Source organism: Acanthopagrus latus, chromosome 6 (assembly GCF_904848185.1).
Source record: "Acanthopagrus latus isolate v.2019 chromosome 6, fAcaLat1.1, whole genome shotgun sequence".
Classification (NCBI taxonomy): domain Eukaryota; kingdom Metazoa; phylum Chordata; class Actinopteri; order Spariformes; family Sparidae; genus Acanthopagrus; species Acanthopagrus latus.
In genome coordinates, this window is record NC_051044.1 from 16,066,798 (window position 1) to 16,084,916 (window position 18,119).

Here is an 18,119-nt window from a genome sequence, read left to right on the forward strand (position 1 = left end):
GTTTCAGAATAAAAGCGTGAAGCGTTAAACACCACAAAAACAGGTTAAAATATTTATTAGCATGAAATGAGCACTTGGATTCACAGCAACCACTATTCCCCATTTCTCAGGAAAATGGAAAATCCTTCTCTGTGCTGAATGAGGAATGACATAATCACAGTCTACAAGAAAACTAAAGAGGGTTGAGGATTTTGTGTCACTGATCTATTTCTGTTTCACATCCAAAAAGGATTTCCAGACAAAATCTGGGAGAACGCTGCTCGGTGAACTCTGACAAGTGCCTGCAGGATTGTTTGGTTTTAAGCTATTTCCTGTTGAGTGGCAAAGAAAGGTTAGTGAACAGGTGTCTCAGTGTGTTTTGTTTAATTAGATGCAACTCAGTCTGACAGCGCTATAACAGAGCTAGTTGAGGTGCAAAAATTAATGAGCCAGTAAAAAGGATAACAGGTGTAACACAACCAAATAAAGATCAGACTGATTCAGATCAAGCACAGATGGAACATGCAAACACTGAGTAGCCTATGCAGCCTAGATACTATAGCCTAAATACTATTTTGAGGTTTCTATTATTATTATTATTATTATTATTATTATTATTATTATTATTATTATTATTATTATTATTATTATTATTATTATTATTATTATTATTATACCTATTGGCGACGCTTTATTCTGAAAAACCTTACAGGAAGTCCTGTTTTTTTTTGGCATAGCGTCATAACCTCGTAACGCTGAACTACCGGTGTATTCTTAGATAACTGAACTAATCAGGCCTATTGAATAATGACGTAGGGATGCATGGTCAGTATCTGTGTTGAGAACACGGTGACATGTTGAACTTTGCATTAAGTTTATCTGAAGATATATTTATAAACAGTCCGGAGGACAAAGTTCAGAGCTCAGACCGGTACCGGCCTGAACTTCCGTATTTTCTCTGCGAGTTCACTTTAGGTGATCCTGACGCAGGTCGGTTAACGGTGAGCATCCTCGGCTGTCTGTGGTCTTTAACATGGCCCACAAACAGAGTGAATCCGAGCCTCGGTTCTACGGTTACATCCGAGCGGGCGCTGCAGCGCTGACCCACATTATCTGTGCTGTCTTCACTGTGACCGTCGCGGTTCTGTCTCGACCTGGTTCAAGTGAGTGCTCTGCTGTTCAAACGTCTCCACGTCTCTGTCCGAGCTGGCATAACATTTGTTTTGTTAACTTTATGTTTGTTTTGTTCCAGGTTTGTTTTCCTGGCATCCCTTCTTCATGACACTGGCGGTGAGTTGAAGCGCTCAAAATCAGTCCTTTACGTTAAATTAAAACGAACAAAATAAACCCCTTTATATTCCATTTTCAGATGTGAAACAGGTAATCAATCGGTTTATCCACATAAAAATGCTTTATGTGAAAACTGATTATGAGAGAAATGCCCCACATTTACTGGTTTCAGCTCCACTGGTGTACAGTTTCAACATATGATATATGATATTTGAAGAGATAAGATGGAACATTATTAGGTTAATTTATAGTCGAAAGAGTCATGTTGTGCTCATTTTCAGGTGTACCTAGTAGTATGTACCCAGTCTCCTCTGATTGGCCAGCTCACACACGCCTGAGTCAGCCATACTAACATCAACAGAAGCAGCTGTGCTAAAATCAATTTTCTCGTGCCAAACTAGTCACTTGGCACAAATTCTGCCAATAAGTTGAGCAGAGTCACAGAATTAAAGGTAGGACTACAGACGAGACGTTTCAGGAGCAGTGTTTGCTGTGGGAGAGAGGAGCTTCTGTTGGTGCCGACTTTGACCACTTTAACTTTCAAGATATTTACACGCACAAGAACATATAAAACACAGAGGGAAAGGAGAAATAGCATAACAGGTCTACTTTAAGTAATATTGCTTGTGATAATGATTCTTTTTACAATTTACAGACCAAGGCATGGTGAAAATAATGGTGAGCAGCTGCCATGTTTACATCTCTTTTCTTTTCCTTTCCACCAGTTCTCATTCTTCATGACAGAAGCCATCCTCCTTTTCTCCCCCCACGGCTCGCCCATCAAGAGGCTTCCACACAAGACAAAAGGCCGGGTTCACTGGGTCCTGCAGTGCCTCTGTGTGTCTTGTGCCCTCCTGGGTGTGGCGGCCATCTCTTACAACAAACACCTGAACGGTAAACCCCACTTCACCTCATGGCACGGTCTGCTGGGCCTGCTCACGGTGTGTGTGGTGGCGTTGCAGTCATTGGCAGCCGTGCCTCTTATCTACCACTCTCTGGCCAAAGGCTGGTCCCTGGCCAAACTCAAACGCTACCACGCAGCGTCCGGACTGGTCACGTACCTGCTCGGCAGCGCCAGCCTGCTGCTCGGCCTCGGCTCGGCCTGGTTCACTGCGTCTGTCAGGGAATACGCCTGGTACCTGTCAGCGCTCTGCCCTGCTCTCCCTGCCCTCATCATAATGAACCAAGTCACCAGCGCGTACATGGCTAAGAGACGGCTGCAGTCCTGACAGAAGACACAGTACTGACACTTTAACGAAACACCCACTGAACACTTGAGTTTGGATTGTGAGAATTATATTTCAGTTTAAGTTGTATAAAAGTGGAGAAGGAACTGATTTCTGCAGCTGCAAGACTTTTTGAAGGTCTTATTATTTCATGAAGCACCGGTGGCAAATAATAGATAGTGAAATGCTTTTCTTAACTTGTTTTTTGTACTCATATACACAGGACTGTAGCTATCATTGAGGACAGAGGTCATATCTCCTTCATTTTTAACTAGCAATTTGGAGACAATCCCCCTTCTTGTAGGGCTTTTTGTTGTTGTAGTTGGTTCTGATATTTCTGTAGCCTCGCTAACTTCAGTTTATGACCAAATGAATCCTGATTTTTAGGTGAACTTATCCTTTAAATATAACAAAGAAGTATACAGAAATATCTTCTCACTGATGGTTTCATTTGTTTATGTGGGTCATCTAAAAAGGTTTTTGGATACATGACCGCATTGTTCTGTGTCCCAGAATATATTAACTTATGTTGAATTTTGTATCTCAGGTTGCTTAATATCCTGCCTTTTGATAATTTATGCTGTATTTGACTACTTGTCACATGTTTGAATAAACTAAATACAAATGGAAATCATAGTGAGGATATGTTGTAAATTAAAAGGATATGTGAAAGATTCACACTGCAATAGAAGAGTGTTTAATTGTTAAAATAACATTGATAACACAGTCATATTCTGCTGCGAGCTAGGCTGCATGTACGAAATTCTTACTGGATCAGCCGTCAAGGGGTCAAAGTGAACAAAAGGTTAAAAAAAAAAATGTTATTACAAAAACAATATATTTTCCATCATAAATAAATAAAAATCCAGACACTTACACTGAAATAAGGGAAACAACTGCCAGGAGAGTGAACACCAATAGGAAGTTATAAAAATCATTCTTTTAAAAATGAAGAATCCCCATGAAACATAAAAATGCACATAACTGACAAGAAATGGCAGACAGGTTACTTTTTTTTTTTTTTTTTTTTACAAACTCGTGATTTCCAAAAGATCCGAATGCAACGTGTTTCCAACAGACTGAGAAGAGACCACGGCGTCGGTGTGATGTACCTCGTACAGTTCGCAAGCAGATATATGATCCTTTTTTCAAAGTGCTGGCTTCACCTTCAAAAAACAAATCATCACAAATTCCGAAACTGCGATGAAGAGAAATGGAGACGTGATAGAAATGAAGCATTCAGAAGAAAAACGGAGAAAGGATTTAGAAGCAACTCAAAAAAAAAAAAAGAAGTGAACAGTACTCAGGACTGTGGGAGCAAAAGGTCCCCATGGAGAAAACAGCTCTAGAAAATGTTTTAAAAAACTGTAACTTCATAGGGAATGACCTGTTTTCTCAGGTTATCCAGTGTTTTCTAAAGGCTAATAACCACTGAGTCTAGCTTATTTAACCGACGGACTAAAGGGACTTTCCTAAATCTACATACCTTGAGGTGTCATCACAGCACAGAAACACAAGGCTACAGAGAACAGCGAAGACCTAAACTCCCTACAGCACTGCAGATACTGACTGACACGACTGACAGAAGCTACTTACACTGCACTGCTTGTAAAGACGCACCTCTGTGAACAGCTACCACATCATGGTGCTGTCAGTTTTGATAAGGCCACCGCATCTCCTGACCCGGATCTCTCACAGTCACAGATGGTTGTGAAGAAACGTTGGCGGCTACGATGAGTCAAGGTTTCACATGCTCGGGCAACATGAATGTGATGTTTTCTACAGTTTAGGTAATATTTGTTCTCAGCAAGGCTCTGCAAGTAACCCTTATTAAACTACACGTAGCTCGACCGAGGGATGATGGGAGAGGACACTGGAGAACGAAACGCAACAAAATACGGGTGCTTGCGAATGAGCTAGTGACAGTTACACCTTGGTTTGCGCTCCTTTTGGCTCCCACGCTTAGCGCCTTTAGTCCCAATCCTGAACTTGCCCCACACTTGTGTTGAGAGTTTGACACCGACTGTCCCAATGTCCCTGTAGTTCTTCCGACAGATTTTTCGTAAAAAGGATGTACTAAGATAAAAGACTCAAGACCCCTTTGTGTTATTTAAGGCTAAAAATGAAAGAACACAGTCCGAATCCTTGTCCCAGCCCCTGTGTTATCAAAGGCTAACATGAAAGTACATTCATTTTAGTTGTAAAGGAACCAAAAAAAAAAAAAAAAAGAAAGAAAAACAAATAATTAAGTTGAACAGAAATTTGTCTCCCTCGGCATCAATGCGAGGGCATATTTCTCGTTGTGATCGTCGCTGTGATAATAAACCATCTCCCTACAACCAAAATCTACACACTGCACAGTATTGACTTGCATTATAAACAATGATAATGACTATTTACAAAGTATCAACATGGTCAGTTATAGTATAACACATAATATCCTTTCAACAGCGGATGCTACAATATCTATCAAATTGCTAAAGACTAAAATATGTTCTGAAAGCCTAAAATTTCTGTTAAAGGTAAGCCTCGAAGGATTCTTTTGCTCTCTCGCCACTGTTGCTGTTGATTTGTGGTGTGTGCTCTCCAGTTTAGCTCACTAGAAAAGGACACTGTGCTGAAGAAAAATGAGTGCATTAGCGCTCCGCAGACACGTGTAACAGCAAGTCAAATTTTGGTTTCGCACTCAACTGTTTCACAGCAGTAATGTGTCAAGAGACAATCCAACGGGTTTTCATCACATTATTCCTCCTGAATTCAAAGGAAATTAAACTTAACGGCGCGGCACGGAGAGGCTAGAGAGCCCTCGCGAGAGGAATTCAGCTGGTCCCCGTACAACAAAGCTCCGGTCCCACTGCTCCGATGCTCCAGCTGAACAAGTCCAGGGATATTCAGCATAAGGATTTGTTACTCTGACTTCATTAAGTCATTAAGGTACATGTTCATTCTCTCATTTGTGGGTGAGAGTCCGTGTGTGTGTGTGTGTGTGTGTGTAAGTGTGTTTGAGTGTGTGTTTGTGTCAAATATAATGCTAACATTAGGAATGGGAATGCAGTTTAAGTCACAAATGATTATGTGAATGTCTAATGAGGCAGAACCACATTTAAATTCTCTACAACTTAATTTTGTCATCAGGGTGAACGGTTCAGCTTTTAGTTCTTGAAGGTTGGTTTTTTTTTCAGATTCTAGGGAGGCATTCAACAATTAACTGTTTGAGTTTGAGAGAAAGGTTTGAGTAATTCATTTATCGGATTCCACCTCCATAAATATTTTCTGGTTCTTTTCCTCCTCTATGACAGAAAACTGACATTCAAAGACAGCTGAATGGACATTTTTTTTACCATTTCCTGACATTTTACTGGCCAACAACTTATTGATTAATGTAGAAAATAATCAACGGATATTAGATTCCCAGTCACTTCTTTTGAGTAGAATTTAATTACATTTTTATTTCTTTGACCTCACATTCTGATGTGTTCGCACATTCAGAATATAACAAGGGCAGATACTGTAACAGAACAAATATATTCACTCAATGTTTAACCATTCCCATCCCTAATGAACTTTATGTTATCCATGACTGATGAAATGATCTGTGTGAAACTGCCTCCAGGATTTGTTTAGTCTCTACTGTCCTGTCACCTCTATAACATCATCATCAGAGCTACTGCCGCCGTTCTCTGCACTGTGATGTCTGTCCGGCTGGGTCAGAGCTGCCCCCAACAGGCTGGAGGTTGGATTGTTGAAATGGGAGAGGAAACTGGATGTGGTGGAGCTGGAGTTGGGTGCAGGGAATCCCCCTGACCCAGAGAGGAGAGGGGTGGGGAACATCCTGGGCTCAGAGAGCAGGGACTGACTGTAGTTGAGAGGGAAGCCTGACGACAGCAGGCCGGCCATATTGGGATTCATCAAGTACGGGGGCAGAGAACCCGACGCCAGTGAAGAAGAAGGTGCTGCCGATGATGGGGAGGACATGGGGATTGTGGTGGAAGCAGAGGAGAAAACGGTGGGAAGGGAGGACGAGGAGGGGCTGGGAAGGTGTCCGTTCCCAGTGGCCGACTGTCTCAGTAAGTCCGAACCTGCAGAAGGGAACATGGTCTGTAGGTCAGCTAGCGTTTGTCCTGGTGTCTGAAGGAATGATGATCCACCACTGCCACCCATCAGAAGTGGATGATTCATGTGTCCTAGGTTTCCCAGTAGGGAGGACGAGTTCAGACCCATGGGAGGAAAACTGAGCCCACCAGAGCCCATGGACAGTCCGGGGAAATGACTGGCAGCAGAGGTGCGTTTGCCTCCTATTTGTGTGTTGCCCTGGCTGTCAGAAATCCTGCGTTTGCTGCCGCGCACCTCCAAAGTCGAAGTAAGGATGTCATCTGTGAGTTGCCTGCTGAAATCGGCAGCCTCGCTGCTTTGTGAGCTGCCTTCATTCCCCGCTCGTATAGCCAACGCATCTGTTGGTGATGGCAATTCGTTTCCAACACTGGCGGGGGCATCGCCCGTGGATGAGGTGTAGCGGCTGATCTCTCTGAGAATCTCAGAGCTTAAGGGAGAGGAGGACCGCTGCTCCCCATTGGGGGATGACTGCTGCTGATCCCCGGGGGATGAACAGCCATTGCTGACGGGATGAATCAGGGGGCCCTGGGAGTCTGTGGGGGAGAGACAAACTCAGTCATAAAATGTCAGGAGACACGTGACTCTGATTAATTAAGTCTTGAAAGGTCAATCGTAGAAATAAGATTCTTTACTTAAAATCTGTGTGTATTTTGCACACAGATTTTGTGTAAAAGCCAAATCACGGATAACTGTTATGGCATCACTTGGGCTATTTTCTCAGACTTGAGAAATCTCCCTCCAGAGCCACAGAAGACCTTGTATACCATTTCTACATAGTGTTGACAAGTCAGCTGAGCTTAATTTGCAAAAGAATACCACCTTAAAATCGGTGTGAGTTGTAGTTACACTATGCAGCTGGAACCAAGTACTATAAATATGAATTCATACCTCTTGAAGCAGCAGAGCCTACAACTGCTGGTCGACTGATCTTTCCAGATCGAATAGCAAAAATTCTTCCATCGTTCGTCCTGATGTAGGTACCTGTGGTGGAAAAAAAACAATACGTGATAAGGCAGTAACTCAAAATGACTCGTATGCAGAGAGCAACGGTTGTGCCATTGCAACTACCTTTAGATCCTCTGATAACGTGGATGCTCTCTCCTGCACTGATTCGAGCTTGAACATCTGTTGTGCTGTTGGCTCCTGGGATTACTATATCTGTAAATCCAGGTAAAAAGGATGACGTTATCATCAGGTTCCACAAGACATTACTCGTGTTTCCTCTATTGAAACATTCAATATGTAAATTCATTCACATCGTGTTTGGTACTTTCGGAGATTTAAACATTTAAATATATGACACATTACCAGTTGTGGTGACAATCCTCTGCACATAAACTCCAGCTTTCTGCAGGAAGTTGACAGGCAGGCTGCCGGCAGAGCTGGAGCCAGCCATGCCCATGCCGACCTGGCGAGGCATCATGGGAATTGGGGTCGACTGGATGGGCCTGACACTTGCCACCGGCTTGTCATCTGGCCGTGCCATGGGACGCCTGAGAATATGAGGGCTGAACTCATGAGACGCTCACACACAGACTCATACATATTGAGTTTATTTTTAGAGGTGTGTTTTTGCCTGAAAGCACAGGACTTTTATATATAATGGTGGAATAGCTAGTCGGAATCCGGTTTACCGTAAAAACAAAACCATTAGCATTTGTTGGCCAACACATAAACATACATGAGATACACCAGAAGAAATGCAAGCTAAGCAATCCAGTCTGAAACCCACCAGCCGCGCTGGTTAAACGCTGGTATGTTTGTGAGCGTCTGATCACTGGTTGGGTAATAGGGGGCATATGAGGGGCGAGAGTAGGGCACAGAGGCTCGTTTCTCATCCTCGTAGCTCTTCTTGGCGGCTCTCTTCTCTGCTTTGGTCAGTTTGGACTCCTTGCGGTCCACTAGCAGAGACTCATGATGGAAAGGTTGCTAGAGAGACAAAAGGATTAAATAGAAAATTGTATTACAGATCAGGTCAGATTTTCTACGCAGGTTTCCATGCCAGAGAAAACTCACTGATTGCGTAGCATCACAATATTAAGAGGATAGTTTTAATCTAGTACTTTTCCTCTCTTGCTGTACTTATTTCACCGCGGACAGACAGGATTTCAGTTTTACTTAGTAAGCTGGGGAAATGAAACTGTTACTAGAGGTACACAATATATTCCAGGATGATAATCATCTTTTTACCATATCAGTGAAATTATAGCTGATAAATATAGATGACAACACAAAGCCAAATCGTGAAGCTGGTTGTGTTTTTTGTGCCCAAAGACCACTGGCCCACTTGGACCTAAATTAAACATGTAACATACATGCAGCACAAATAGGAGCATCAAAATATTCAGAGCTGCACTCGCCAGGATCTGTTTTTAACTAAGTTAACAAATAAACAATATCATGCGACTGTACCTTGGTGATGAGGTGTGGGTAAAGGCGACAAGCTTGGTAGATCACTATTTCCATGTCCTCTGGGGACGTCAGAGAGATCTTGCCAGGTTCCTCCTCCACAAAATGCAGCAGTGACTCCACTTCCTTACGAGTGAAGTTCAGCACTGGGTTCAAGTCGTCAACCACTCGGTCTTCAAACACACAGACACACAACATTTTAAGACTGGACATGACTCAAGTAACTCTTCATATCAAATCTAGTTAAATATGCTTGAGTTGAGTGTGTTTATGCAAGACTTAAAATACAGTAGCACGTTGAAACTCGTAAAAGTCCCAATTGTCCATTTAAACAAAGGAGAATGAACAAATTCTCAGATAAAATGCCCAACAAACATGTAGAAATTTCTTACCTGACATGCCCTGTTTGGAGACTTGTCTGTCATAAATCTTTTTCTCCAGGGTGTAATCACAGACCAGACGGTAAATGTAGCAGGGTTTCCTCTGACCATAGCGGTACACCCTACACACCGCTTGGGCATCGTGACATGGGTTCCAGGAGGCGTCAAACACAACGACACGGTTGGCACCGATCAAGTTTACCCCTAGACAGCCCGCTCTGAAAGTAAAACACAGCGAATGAATGTCAAAACATCTCCCAGTGTGAAAAAGAGATTTAAAAAAGAACTAGAGAGCGGAGACACATACCTTGTAGAAAGTAGGAAGACCCATGTCGCAGTGTTCTCTGGGTCATTAAACTGATTGATAAGTCGCTCTCTCTCTGAGGCAGATGTACTCCCATCCAGTCCTGTAGCCAGACACACATTGTCTTAAGACTAAAGCACTTGAACACACTTAAACTCACAGCAACATGAAGTATCTTGGTAGCATTTTTCATAGAATACTTAAATTGGCTCTGTGGAACCTCTGTGTTGTGCTGGTAACTGGCTGTTCATTTATGTCAGCGGAGTCCTTTTTTAAGCTAACATTAGCCACTGTTACTCTCTGTTAGCAGAGGGGAGAGAGGCACTGAGATGAGGCACTTGATAAAGTATACATATTCTCATTGTTTGGAATTTCATGGACAATCAGACCCAAGTCCCTCACAAAGAATTCCAACCAAAAGCGAGACAGACAAGGTCTTGTCACAATCGGCTGATAAGAGCCCAATAAAAAGGTGATCAGTAATGTAAATTGCTACAAATTGTTACATAGAACCACTTTACCATCAACCTGGGAGATTATTAATCATGGACATTTCTATTGAATTCAAACAGGAGAAGTGCTGCCAGAGCAGTATAAAATGCCTGTAGGAATCTATAACTCTCTCCAGGTCTAGGTGCTCTATCATAGGTAACTGGACTTGTTTCAGTTTCTTGAAGCTATTTCACCTCTCATCCAAGAGACTTCTTTAGTTCTAGCTAACTGGATGGGAGTTGTAGGTTTTTAAACTCTGTGTGGGAGTGTCCTTACAGAGTCGGACGACACGTGTCAGCTGGGAGTTTCAGAGTCGTTAGGGCCACTTGGGGGTTGCTGGTCAAACCAGCCTTCATATGAGTTTCTAGGACTAGGACTCTTTCAAACTTTCTGTCTTCTCTGATCAAGATTTTTACATTGTTTACATTGAAAGAATAATTTTCCTTCAGATGTGTGTGGACAGCAGAGTGTTGATTTGAGGAGTTGGACCTCCTGTGTTGTGCCATTTGTTTTTGGAGAGGTTGTTTTGTCTCCTAAATGTACAAATCTGCACAGTCCTGGCTGCACTGAACAGCATAACTACATTACTCTGTTTATGCCTGGGTGTTTTGTCCTTGGGATGGACAAGTTTCTGCCTCAGTGTGTTGGTAGATTTAAAGTGAACCGAGATATTATGTTTAAGGAAAACATGTACAACATATACAAAAAGAACAACGTCAAACATCTTGTAAGTATCATGCTCCTACATTTGTTTCTAGCCCACAGTGTTCAATTGCCAAATGTTCAAAAGGGAGAACTGAAGAAATTTCAGCTGCTGGTAAAAAAATCAATAAAGACAATCAGAGCTTTGAGGTTTCTGTGCTGATGACCACACCCTCTGGTGAGTTTCTGGTTAAGACGGAGAGCACAGATCGAACTCACTGTAGTAATTGAGGTTGCGAACCCAGGTTTTGCTCGGAGTGTCAGGGGAGCAGGTGCCCGTCGGCATGGGCCTCTTTGATAAGAAGTCCTCGATGACGGACAAGGTGGACAAACTTTGACTGGAGGGTACACAGCAGAAACACGTTAGAATGGTCTAAGAGACAAGCACTTAGAATCAAAGAAGAATGTGTGGCAATGTCTTTATGTCTGCTTATTGATTCTGATTATTTGTTTGTCCACAGTGAGTCAAACAGTGTTATAGGAGTGCAATGCTTGACTTGAGGTCTGCTTTTCAAAACCTGCAGCCTACATTACCCCCCTTTAATAGTCATCAGAACTGTTGTATGTACATATATGGCTACAAACAACCATCAGTTATATTTCACTAAATGTCATACTTTTGGTTAATTCTGAAATTCCTGCTTACAAAAGTAACCTGGAAATGATGCAGCAAATCTCATAAGCAGTATGAGGATTAAAATATTAACATCCAACAGTTTGCATAAACCTCCCCCCAAAAAAGTCTCATTAATTAACTGAAATGCAAAGAAACCCTCTTCTCTAAGCTGCTTAATGGTGGATTTGTGTTTAATGCAGTGTACGCAGAGCAGAGGAGTTACCTAAAGACCAACATCTTGTCTCCTCTTCCCACACTCTCATCAATCAAATGGAAGAGCAAAACCATCTTGGCAGAGTTCTCCAGAACTCCTGTATTGTAGTTTGACATGATGTCCTTTGCCTGGGACACAAATAGAAGCAAAGGCTGTTGTGTTAGAAGTTAATTTAAAAGAAAGAGACAACAAACCAACAACACAATGAGATAACAGGCTGTGCAGAGTAATCAGTGCTTGAGGTTTGAAACAAGTGGGCTCTTCTAGCTGCAAAACTAAGCTACAGAGAAAACAGCTTGTGTCATGACATACCCATTCATATGTAATGACTTGATTGGCTCTGTCCTGGGAGGGGTTGATCGGTGGCAGACTGTTGTTGACTTTGCTGTTGCTCGAGTCGGCTACTTTGGCCTTGAGGCCAGCGCCCGGCGCAGAGCAGCGAGTGCTACCAGCTGAAGTAATGTCATCAAGGTCCAGGTCCTGCTCGTTGGCCTGATTCTCCTTCTGCAGCGCTTCATAGAGGACATCAGGGTGATTCCAGATCTGGAAGACAAATGTAGACCTTTGTGATCAAAAAATGCCAAACCAGGTATGGATGCAGAATACTGTATTTTCCCATTGATTGATATTAATTTTAAGGTCTTTGTTAGCTGTTAAAATGATGTGCTGATATTATCATCATCCCTTATGTTAGCATTTTAATAGGCCAACAAAATGAACCTCTGTACTCATCTCTAAAAAAAGTCGAGACACGTTGTTGAGTTTTCTAACTAACGGCAAGGAAAACAGCTTCACCTTGCAGCACACACAGAAGGCTTTGAGTGGGTTTAGACCGAGCCAGCCGTTGTTCCCCGCTTCTCGAAAGCGCTTCATGAACTCCGTGTACAGCGCCCTCTGAATGGGAGAAAGCCGGACCAAGATCACATGCTCCTCCTTGGAGGGAAGCTGGTCGCGCAGCACATCATGACCACGTCTGTAACCCAGAAGAAACGCCACAGACAACACTGACAGATTACCATTATCCAGAAAAAGGTGAGATTTACTTTCAAGATGTCCAATAATCAAATCAAGCGCTGACAGAATGTTTACCTCTGGACAAATCCTTCCAACAGGCTGTGTAGCACATGGCTGCGGTAACGCATCAAGCGCACATCTTGAGGCGTGCTGTCCATGCACTGCCCGTTCAGTATGGGCCGCTCAAACATGTTGCTGAACTCCTGACGTGTGCCTAAGAAATCTGGCCTAACAAAGTCCACCATGCACCAGTATTCAATGAGGTTGTTCTGCAAAGGGTAGCCCGTCAGGACTACTCTGCGCCTGGAGCGGATGTTCTTTAGAGCCTGTGATGTGCTGGCATGGTAGTTCTTGATGCGATGACCCTCGTCACATATCACCACGTCTGGGCCAGGCCGTGTTATGGCTCTTTCAATACCTTGAAAGGGGGAAGGGAAGATTGAAATTAATATGAATCACATTGTAAATTCATGTTTTCAATTATATCTCTTACACTCTTTTAAGTTCCCATATTATGTTGATTTTTAAGATTCATCCATTTTTTTTTTTAAATCTAGCTTCTACTACAAAATGTTAATATGGTTCCATGTAAACATATTTTTCCTTATACTGTCTAACACTGCAGCACCTCTATTCACCCTCTGTCTGACCTTTCATGAGCTCCTGCTGTCTGTCTTCTTCATCCAGGTCGATGATGATTGGTCCTGCGGGCTTCTTCGATTTCCTTTTCTTGCCCATAACAAAGCTCTTCTTCATGGACAGGAGGCGGTACATCTCATAACCCATCAATAACACCCCTCCGTCTCTGGACCAGTCCTCCACAACCTTGGCTCTGGCCAGTGTCGTTCTGGGGGTCACACAGTCAGCGTGAATAACTGCTCATATACAGCGGATACTTTACCCCACGCACAACATGCTACTAACTTGTGCTCGTCGTTGAGGACGTGAACTTTGAAATTGCGGCCTGTGATGACTGCGGGGTCAGTTTCAGGGGACAGGGCCTCCTGTGGCGGGAGCCAGAGGTTAAACTCTGTCAGCCAGTTCTGAAGTGTGTTTACCTTTTAATGAAAGAAACAAAGGAGGTTAGTTGAATCTAAATAATGTCTGCTTGTGCGATTACATATTTCTTATACAGTTGGATTACTCACAGGAACAATGGCCAGCACAGTGTGAGCCTCAGTATTCTTCAGTAGGATCTCAATGAAGGAGATGACCTGCAGAGTCTTGCCTAACCCCATGCTGTGTGCGAGGATGCAGCCAAAGCCACTGCTGGTCTTATACCGCTCCAGAGACTCGATAAGGTTATCATAGAGAAACCGGATCCCCCCGATCTGAGAGATGAGACAATAGACAAACAAGCAAGACTGAGTTAATCTGCTGAGCGCTCGTGTTTTGAGGGTTCGCGAGAGAGTGGGAATACGCATACCTGGTGAGGTTTGACGGCCCTGGCCAACTGCGGAGCAAGGAAAAGGTCTTTCTCATCTGCAGGGTGATTGATATTAACCAGCACCCGGCCCTGGGCATCAGGCAGATTCATACTGTCGTTGGTGTGCGCCCCGCTGCTCTCCTCTGAGCCGCTGGTGCCAGCATCCTCATCAGCCGACTCGCTGCTTATCTGCAGGGCGTCCTCGTCCCCAGAACTAAGCTCAATTATATCCGCTGCATCATGGCGGTAAACACAGTCTGTCAGCTAGCTGAATTCTTATATTTTCTGGAATCACTTGGAAAGAAATATCACATATCTTACCATCTTCAATTGCAAGTCCAGGCAGATTGGGGTCGACTTTTTCGTCCTCATCACCACTGCTGTCCAGGCAGATCACGTCCTGCTTGCTCAGGAGACCAGGAACCAAGTGAGAAACCTCTCCTAAAAGTGAGGCAGCATCCACTATTGGAGAGATTGGAAAGTATCAGGAGATTTAGGATAGAAAGTGTAAAAAAAAAAAAAAAAGTCATATGAAAGGTCATATGGAGAGGTCATATTCAGAGGGACAGTCACCTAGCTGAGATTCTGGGCCAGTTGGTGCTGGGGTAGGGAAGTCCTTCCTCTGCTGCTCCAGCCGTTTCCGCCTCTCCATCTCCTCCTGTTGAGCAGCCTTTGTCCCAGCCTCCAGCTGATCCTCTTTCAGCAGTTTCCTGTAAGTAGATGGAAAAAACTTTCAGATTACATACAAACATTAAAGGCTAAGAGGGACACTCTGACTGCCGCTGGATCTAAAACTACTTGATCTCAGTTTATAGTTCCCTTGTAAAATGTAAAAATGTTCAACTCTGCATATTTCTTTGTACCTTGACATCATTGCAAATAAGGGAAACCCCAATATATTTGAGACTTAAGTTTGAATCAATTAATTGTGTAATACACCTGATGGAAAATGTGAAAATGATCCATGTACCTGATATTCTTCCTCATGTGTGCAGGCTTGGATGGCTTGGAAGGTTTGGAGCCTTTTGAAGACTTTGAGGATTTGGTTAATTTGGAGGCTTTTTGTTTCTTTGTTTTGCTGGAAGGTGGCTTGATCTTGCCCGAGTTTTCTGGGCTGGTTGGAGGCTTAGAGGGAGAGGAAGGCCTGGAGGGAGACCTGGACGATGGACGGGACGCAGGCCCAGATGGAGGTGGTGAGGATGTTTCTCCGGAGGTAGCTGAAGCGGAGTCCCTGCCATCCTGGGCACTCGCAGGTCGTTCTTGAGAGATAATAGACAGTATTTTAGTCTTTGAAGATTAGTTTACAAGCATTAATGTCTGATATACATGTGCTACTACATGTTTAATCTCCTAATCATGATTCAATGAAATACAAAACACACACGGACACACACATACAGCTAAAGTTTATGCTAAAATAAAATTACAGTAATAAGCATTTTCATTTGTCACTCACCAAGACTATCGTCTTCATCGTCACCATCATTATCATCCTCATCTTCCTCCATGTCCTCCAAGTCCTCCTCTTCCTCATCTTCCATGTACTCCTCTTCACTGTTGAGGCTGGGCTCCAGGTCACTTTCTGAAATCGCCTCTTCAGACATGGCGTCTTGCAAGGCTCTCAAAGTATTACCTACACACCTTCATCAGGAGTCCTGAGACAATAAAACACATCACATCCTTACACTGAAATGGTGTACCTTGTCATCTGACAGTGAGATTTTACAACCAGCTATGTCACACTAATGACAAGGCCAGAAAAAAACTTGTGTGACTGATGTGTGACTTAACACATCTGAAATCTCTTGGCTTGTTATATGTCAAATATATAACCTGGGGCCAGATCATTGAGAGCTTTGTACACCAGGTACACAAGTCAATTCCCTGATGAATATAGACTCAGCATAGATGTCAGACAGGACATGATGTAATTATTTGGCCCTTATTAAAGTAGGGGGCTGCCATTTTAATGGGCTGAAACTGAGCGCAAACCCAATAAAGACGTTACAATTGTGGAAAAAGTCTGGGCCCTCATTGATTTGTGTGTCCGATTACATTAACTTGTGCTTAAAGCTACTAGAAGGAACTCCGATATATTGATGATTCCAGTGTTTCCACTGTCAGAACCACAACATGTAAACAAAATAAAATAACAATCGCCTCCTGCTCCTTTACGACTGGCTAACATACTTCTCGTTGTATCTTGGCTGAGGGAAATGTAAACACAGCCTCTTCCAGCCTGCACACGTACCCTGCAGTGGGCCTTAAAAAAAAAAAAAAACTACATACAGACAGCAACAATCTTCTCACTGATGGCCTTGCTTGCTTATGTAAGACATAAAGAGGCACCAGTATCAAATCGGGACTGTTTCATAACCAGGTATTCTCCTTATAGTAGCTTTAACATTGTCCCTAACCCGAAGTGGTTGTCTTTGTAATGGGTAACCATAACCTAACCATAATCTAACTTTATTCTTTATCAAGCCCTGACCCAATAACAGACTTCAGGGTAATAACATTGATGTAGGGTCAGTAATGACAAAGGCATGGACAAACGTTTAAAACTAGATGGAAGACCCACCTCTACATTTAATGAATTTAAGAATTTCTTCTTGTGTGACAGGCAAGTTGGGTGCAGCTACATCACTACTGTACAGAGCTCGGTCTCCATTTTTGCCTGTACAAATGATCATTGTCAGGCTGCATGTATGTTTACATTAATGCTACACCGTCCAACACACAATCTATGTCTCATGTTTAAGTTTACGCTCCTCATGACCCGACCAATAGGAGGGCTCTCATCCAGCGGCTCTGGAGCCCTGGATGGAGGCAGCTAGCGAGTAGCATGAAGCTACTTCTGCAACCTATCTTCTCCCATCAGTGTCTTGTTGGTGTTTGCTAACAATAGCATCAAGCATTTGTTAGTAAGCTCATTGGGCCACTTCGCTGAAAGCACATAAATACTGTCGTTTCTCGGGCTGAGTCAGCAGACTAATATGCTAGCTAATTACACAACAATAAACGCAAATTCAAACGCTGAAATAACGTAACTGTTGTAATTATTTGCTGTGCATTAGTGGCGGCAAACCCGGGTGGCTGGTCGTCACTTGGGCTGGGGGGAAAAACATAGATTTTCTTGTCGGACCTACTGTTTTGTTGGTCGTCGTTGTGAGATAACAATCTTATATTGTGTAGGTGGGACGTCCGTGTAGCTAATGCTAGCCTGCATTACAACCAGGCTAACACTGTCGGTTAGGTAAGACCCGTCAGTTAAAGTCACACGTTCGGCGGCTGTTGGAGCTTACCTTGCATGCGACTGTGCTGTACTTTACAATCAACCTCGCGGTGCACACAACGATTAATCAATTAATCCGTACTGTAAGTGTGTAAATGAACGTTGCTAATTTCCAATTTTTCCAGCGTGACCACAAATACCGTCCCCGTACAGGTTGCTCTAACAAACGTTCCGGGAGTGAAAAAGTCCGGCAACAATGCACTTGAAAAGTAACCGGATAAATAAACATTTTACTCAGTTTTTTTTCCCGATATTTCAAGTCTAAATAACCTGCCTTTACCCAGTTAAAAGACAAAATAGACTTGTTTCAATATTCTCTTTAATACTCTACGAACAGAGACGTAAAAACGGTTGTAATTAGATTTTTATGCGAAAACACATTATGTGTCTAACAGGCTACTATTAATAATCATAAACATGAGTATTAAATTATGAACTAATTTATTGTCTAACGCAACAAATGTCACATTAAGACACTATTGTGGAGCTGTTTTGAAGAAAGGCCGTCATTATGGACAAATTTAAGAGTGCAAAAAGTATTACATTTTCGTTTTCCTTGAACATTAAGTGGAAAAAGATATAACCCTCGCTATTTATAAATGTTTGGGTATTGTTTAACATAGATGTTCGATTCGTTTAATTAAATATATACTTAACAT

General features: G+C 42.8%; 2 protein-coding genes across 5 annotated transcripts; one reads left to right on the forward strand and one right to left on the reverse strand.

Moving 5' to 3' along the window:
* The first annotated feature begins 725 nt into the window (after positions 1-725).
* LOC119021075 (cytochrome b561 domain-containing protein 2) lies at positions 726-3,173 on the forward strand. The gene is made up of 3 exons (XM_037101053.1): positions 726-1,142; positions 1,232-1,269; positions 1,995-3,173. The coding sequence occupies exons 1-3, from the start codon at positions 1,013-1,015 to the stop codon at positions 2,496-2,498; spliced, it is 672 nt and encodes a 223-aa protein (XP_036956948.1). The 5' UTR covers positions 726-1,012; the 3' UTR covers positions 2,499-3,173.
* Positions 3,170-17,677, reverse strand: rad54l2 (RAD54 like 2). Of its 4 annotated transcripts, none has more exons than XM_037101050.1 (22): positions 17,471-17,677; positions 15,622-15,820; positions 15,136-15,424; positions 14,739-14,875; positions 14,487-14,627; positions 14,166-14,398; positions 13,888-14,070; positions 13,664-13,797; positions 13,390-13,586; positions 12,815-13,157; positions 12,521-12,698; positions 12,038-12,268; positions 11,735-11,853; positions 11,115-11,233; positions 9,705-9,804; positions 9,410-9,615; positions 9,021-9,190; positions 8,341-8,537; positions 7,917-8,101; positions 7,677-7,766; positions 7,497-7,589; positions 3,170-7,141 (listed from the first exon to the last, which is right to left on the reverse strand). In XM_037101050.1, the coding sequence occupies exons 2-22, from the start codon at positions 15,767-15,769 to the stop codon at positions 6,123-6,125; spliced, it is 4,512 nt and encodes a 1,503-aa protein (XP_036956945.1). In that variant the 5' UTR covers positions 15,770-15,820; positions 17,471-17,677; the 3' UTR covers positions 3,170-6,122. The 4 variants fall into 4 exon arrangements, with proteins under 4 accessions (XP_036956945.1, XP_036956944.1, XP_036956947.1 ...); XM_037101049.1 differs by lacking the exon at positions 17,471-17,677 and adding an exon at positions 17,315-17,460; XM_037101052.1 differs by lacking the exon at positions 17,471-17,677 and adding an exon at positions 17,311-17,442.
* Positions 17,678-18,119: the final 442 nt, after the last annotated feature.